Source organism: Scophthalmus maximus, chromosome 5, assembly GCF_022379125.1.
Source record: "Scophthalmus maximus strain ysfricsl-2021 chromosome 5, ASM2237912v1, whole genome shotgun sequence".
In the NCBI taxonomy this organism is placed as follows: domain Eukaryota; kingdom Metazoa; phylum Chordata; class Actinopteri; order Pleuronectiformes; family Scophthalmidae; genus Scophthalmus; species Scophthalmus maximus.
The window spans coordinates 27,938,578-27,943,249 of NC_061519.1; the positions used below are offsets into that span (position 1 = coordinate 27,938,578).

The 4,672-nt window shown below is 51.6% G+C and overlaps 2 protein-coding genes across 4 annotated transcripts; one reads left to right on the forward strand and one right to left on the reverse strand.

Moving 5' to 3' along the window:
• Nucleotides 1–955: 955 nt before the first annotated feature.
• si:ch1073-184j22.2 (dual specificity protein phosphatase 18) lies at nucleotides 956–3,256 on the reverse strand. 3 transcript variants are annotated; one of them, XM_035635254.2, is made up of 3 exons: nucleotides 3,108–3,256; nucleotides 2,883–2,928; nucleotides 956–2,389 (listed from the first exon to the last, which is right to left on the reverse strand). In XM_035635254.2, the coding sequence occupies exon 3, from the start codon at nucleotides 2,339–2,341 to the stop codon at nucleotides 1,703–1,705; it is 639 nt and encodes a 212-aa protein (XP_035491147.2). In that variant the 5' UTR covers nucleotides 2,342–2,389; nucleotides 2,883–2,928; nucleotides 3,108–3,256; the 3' UTR covers nucleotides 956–1,702. The 3 variants fall into 3 exon arrangements, with proteins under 3 accessions (XP_035491147.2, XP_035491146.2, XP_047187952.1); XM_035635253.2 differs by having other exon boundaries at nucleotides 956–2,413; XM_047331996.1 differs by lacking the exon at nucleotides 3,108–3,256 and having other exon boundaries at nucleotides 956–1,784; nucleotides 1,815–2,413; nucleotides 2,883–3,039.
• sft2d3 (SFT2 domain containing 3) lies at nucleotides 3,192–4,196 on the forward strand. Its single transcript, XM_035635251.2, has one exon. The coding sequence runs from the start codon at nucleotides 3,192–3,194 to the stop codon at nucleotides 3,855–3,857; it is 666 nt and encodes a 221-aa protein (XP_035491144.1). The 3' UTR covers nucleotides 3,858–4,196.
• Nucleotides 4,197–4,672: the final 476 nt, after the last annotated feature.

Below are 4,672 nucleotides of genomic sequence, written 5' to 3' on the forward strand. Positions count from 1 at the left end.
CAATCTGACGATTATTTTCACGAGGAATCGATTAGTTGTTTGGTTCATAAAACGTTGCTCGTGTTTCTCAAACTCCAACATGATGTTTGGTTTTGTTCACAAACCAAAGATCTTCAGTTCCTGTCACAGAGGAGCAGAGAAACAGAACATGTTCACATGGAAGAAGATGAAATCAGAGTGATGTATCTGACAGTGTGTCTGTTGTTTGTCTGTGTCAGTGTCTGTCTGTGTCTGTTGTTTGTCTGTCTGTCTATGTCTGTGTCAGTGTCTGTCTGTTGTTTGTCTGTGTCTGTCTGTCTGTCTGTGTCAGTGTCTGTCTGTCTGTGTCTGTTGTTTGTCTGTCTGTGTCTGTTGTTTGTCAGTGTCTGTCTGTCTGTGTCTGTGTCAGTGTCTGTCTGTCTGTGTCTGTTGTTTGTCTGTCTGTGTCTGTTGTTTGTCTGTCTGTGTCTGTTGTTTGTCAGTGTCTGTCTGTCTGTGTCTGTCAGTGTCTGTCTGCCTGTGTCTGTTGTTTGTCTGTGTCTGTCTGTCTGTGTCTGTGTCAGTGTCTGTCTGTCTGTGTCTGTTGTTTGTCTGTGTCTGTCTGTCTGTGTCTGTGGTTTGTCTGTCTGTGTCTGTGTCTGTGTCAGTGTCTGTCTGTGTCTGTTGTTTGTCTGTGTCAGTGTCTGTCTGTCTGTCTGTGTCTGTTGTTTGTCTGTGTCTGTCTGTGTCTGTTGTTTGTCTGTGTCTGTCTGGGTCTGTTGTTTGTCTGTCTGTGTCTATGTCTGTGTCAGCGTCTGTCTGTGTCTGTTGTTTGTCTGTCTGTCTGTGTCAGTGTCAGTGTCTGTCTGTCTGTCTGTGTCTGTTGTTTGTCTGTCTGTGTCTGTGTCAGTTGTTTGTCTCTTGCTGCAGACTAATCTGAATATGATTTAATTGACTCTTTTGTAGCTTCACATTAAAAATGAAGAGCAGGTTCAGATTTAAATTTCATGAAGTGTTTTAATAAGAAGTTTTTTTAATGGAATTCGGTCAATTACATCTCTTTAAATAAAAATAAAAGAATCTAGGATTTACATGTTTTCTGTAGTTGACAAGTGTAGCTGAGAAACAAGGAGGAGCAGGAAGTGGAACAAACACGTGTTCATCATCATCATCATCCTCATCCTCATCCTCATCGTCCAACTGGAAATATGAACACAGGAACTTTCTCTGATCAGAAACAAGTGAACTTGATCCGCAAACGTCTGTTCTGAGTCGGTTCTGTTCTGTTCAGACCGGTGTCATGTCTGACAACAGTGAGCTGTTCCTTTAAGAGGAACACGTGGAGAACAGAGGCCTGATTGGTCAGGACTGTATCACGTGTCTCCGTCTCCGTCCGCACTACGTGGTCCCTGGTTTGAGTTTGACTACAAACGTGACAGTGTCACTCTGGCCACGCCCACCAGTGATGTCAACGTACACCTGCATTCAGGTGGTCAGGTCGTGAGAACACTGTTGCTAGGCAACAGCAACATGGGAGCGACAGACGCTAACAGTTTTGCGAACCAGGTCACCTGACAAACGTCAAACTTCAGTTTAAGAGAAAAACATACGAATAAAATGACAATCATCCAATGAAAAATTCTGAAGACCAGAGGGCAGTCCGTCAGTGGTGAAGTTGCATCGTGGGTAATGTAGGCGTCAGGTTGTCTGTGGGAGCAGCAGTTCGACTCAGTTCTCGATTGGTTCACTGCCGTTGTGACCCTGCGACAAGCGACGCCCGGGTCGTCAGGGGGGACCTGAGTGACGCCCGGGTCGTCAGGGGCGACCTGAGTGACACCCGGGTCGTCAGGGGCGACCTGAGTGACACCCGGGTCGTCAGGGGCAACCTGGGTATCAACGTCAACCAGTTCCTCTTCGGCGGTGGTGGAGGCGGCGGAGGCGGCGCTGACCTCGCCCCCCTCTGCGTCCCGGGCATCAGTGGAGGCGACGCGTCGTTACCCGCGGCGACCTTGACGGTGTTCTTCCCGTAGAGTTTCCTCTCGTAGCGCAGCAGCTGATCCCAGAAGCCTGCGTTCAGTTTGACGTGGGGTCGACTCTCCTGCACCCAGCGGTGCGCCTGGCGCAGCGTCGCCGCCCTGTAGCGCATCAGGTACGCCATCACCAGAGCCGGGGATCGGCTCATCCCAGCGGCACAGTGCACCAGTGTCCCTCCCGCTCGGTTGCCGTGGATACGCTCGGCCACGCGGTCAAAGTGGTCGCCGAGCCGAGCGCTGGGCAGGTCGGGGACGGGAACCCGCACACACTCCACCCCCGGGTAGGCGGGGCTAGCGTGGCTCAGCGTGGCGTTGACGATCAGCGTGATGCCTTTCCGAGACACCAGCATTGCATTGTGGGGGGCGTCGGCCCCGCCCAGGAACAAGGTGGGCGTGATCTGAGAGAAAGACATGACGACGACCTGTCAGGAAACATACAAGACTGTTAGCCGAGCTTGGCACAAAGACTGGAAATGGTAAACTGATCGTCATCGTCAACGCCACGCTGAGACACGCTAGCCCCGCCTACCCGGGGGTGGAGTGTGTACTCTTTATTCACTACCATTCCATGTTTATGTCTGTGAAATACATATATTTATATATTTACGCTCTTTTAATAACATTGATCATATTATTTATTATTTTTCAACCCACTGCACATTACTTTTTGAACTCTGTATATATGTACTTATCTTTTGAGAAAAGTTTTGTTCCTGTACTTTTAATTGTATTTTCATACCCTGTGATACTGTGTCATACAGGGTGTCTAGTCTGGTCTGTTATCTAAGCTAAGCTAAGTTAGCATTGTATTGGACCATCAGAATCACTGAGCAGGTCCAGTTGCTCCTGTGTGAGTCCTTGTGTGTGTGTGTGTGTGTGTGTGTGTGTTACCTGGTTGGTTCCTTCTCTGTGGTTTTGGTTGTTTCTTCCTCTTCCACTGCCGTGAATGACACACACACACACACACACACACACACACACACACACACGCGTACCGTAGATGGTTGTGTGTCAGTCTACCAGCCAATCACCTGAAGGGTTAATTTTAGTCGGCCAGCTGAGGTCATGTGACTTTGACCAATATAAGTGTGTGTGTGATGTAGTTTCTAGTCTGACCTGTGGGGGGCGGGGCCGCTCCAGACGTCCGGAAGTACACCAGCAGAAGAAGTCGTTAGCCGTTAGCCGTTAGCTCGCTCCGTCATGGCGGACCTGAACCGGCAGCTGCAGCAGTACCTGGCCCAGTCCAAAGGCGGCGGCGGCGCGAAGACCATCTCGCAGTCCAGCTCCAGCACCACGGTGGACCTGGACGAGCCGCAGCCGGCACCCGGCAGCTGGTTCGGGCGGTGGTCCAGCCCGTGGTCCGGACAGAGCTCCAGCACAAACAGCGGCTTCTCTTGGCCGTGGTCGGCCGAGCCGGACCCCTGCCTGCCGGGCATGAGCCGCCGGCAGCGGCTCGTGGCCTTCGGGGTGAGCGCGTCGTTCTCGGCGCTGTGCTTCGGGCTGTCGGCTCTGTACGCGCCGCTGCTGCTGCTCTACGCCCGGAAGTTCGCGTTGCTGTGGTCGCTCGGCTCGTTGTTCGCCATCGCGGCCGCGGCGGTTCTGCGCGGCCCGAGCAGACTCGTCTCCGGGCTGCCCACGTCCCCCGGAGCCGCCGTGTACCTGTGCGCCCTCGGGGGGACCCTGTACGCGGCGCTGAGCCTCCACAGCACCGTGCTGACCGCGCTGGGCGCCGCCCTGCAGGTCGCGGTGATCGTCGGCTACGTGGTGTCGCTTCTGCCCGGCGGCAGCGCGGGGATCCGCTTCATGGGAGGGATGGCGGCCTCGGCCCTCAGGAGGACCGTCACCGGGAAGACCATGCCCATCTGACCGGACACCGAGGGACTGGGGGGGTCAGAGGGACCGGGTCAGAGGGTCTGGGGGGGGCAGAGGGACCAAGTCAGAGGGACTTGGGGGGTCAGAGGGACCGGGGGGAACATTCCAGGACATAAACAGGCTTATTGATTATTGACTTGTCAGCCTGGTGTTTTTTTTAAAGTTGACCTTTGACCTGATGAACTCACAGTGAACAAACTGAATGTTGACCCGAGGTCACCTGTGACGTCAGCTGCTGATTGGTGGAGGCTCTGATGATGGACAGCAGCTCAGATCAGTTATTGAGCGGGCCTCCCGTCAGTTGTGATATTAATAAAACTGAATTGTTCCATATGTATTTGTGTCTGTTGATGGGAATCAGTGTTCATGATTCAGTGTTCAGCTGAGGAGGTGGAGCTTCAACGAGTGACCAGGGGCCTGAACCAGGAAGTTTCTGATCAACATCTTGTCAGAAACATAAGTTTTTAATGACACAAAGAAACACTGACCCCTGCAGGCCAAATAGTCTGATCAGACTAAAACAAAGAACCACGCGACATATTTATTAAATGTAAAGTCTGATAATCGGCTGTAGATAAACAGGAAGAGAATATCTAACGATGATCAAACTGAGGTGATGTCATCAGTCACACTGGCTGTTCATTGACCAGTCTTTGAATCATAGTTCTAATAAAACAAAGTATCAGTTGCTGGTCTCAGTCTCCTCCTGTTGAATCAGATGATTGAATATTAATGAGTCTGAGTTTTAAAACATCGTCTGTAAACAACTATTGATCTTTAATATTTCTTTCACAACTCTTTTGTCCCAG

Excerpts from the sequence above, each read along its gene's own strand:
- si:ch1073-184j22.2 (XM_035635253.2), bottom strand. The coding sequence starts at position 2,404 with ATGTCTTTCTCTCAGATCACGCCCACCTTGTTCCTGGGCGGGGCCGAC.
- sft2d3 (XM_035635251.2), top strand. The coding sequence starts at position 3,192 with ATGGCGGACCTGAACCGGCAGCTGCAGCAGTACCTGGCCCAGTCCAAA.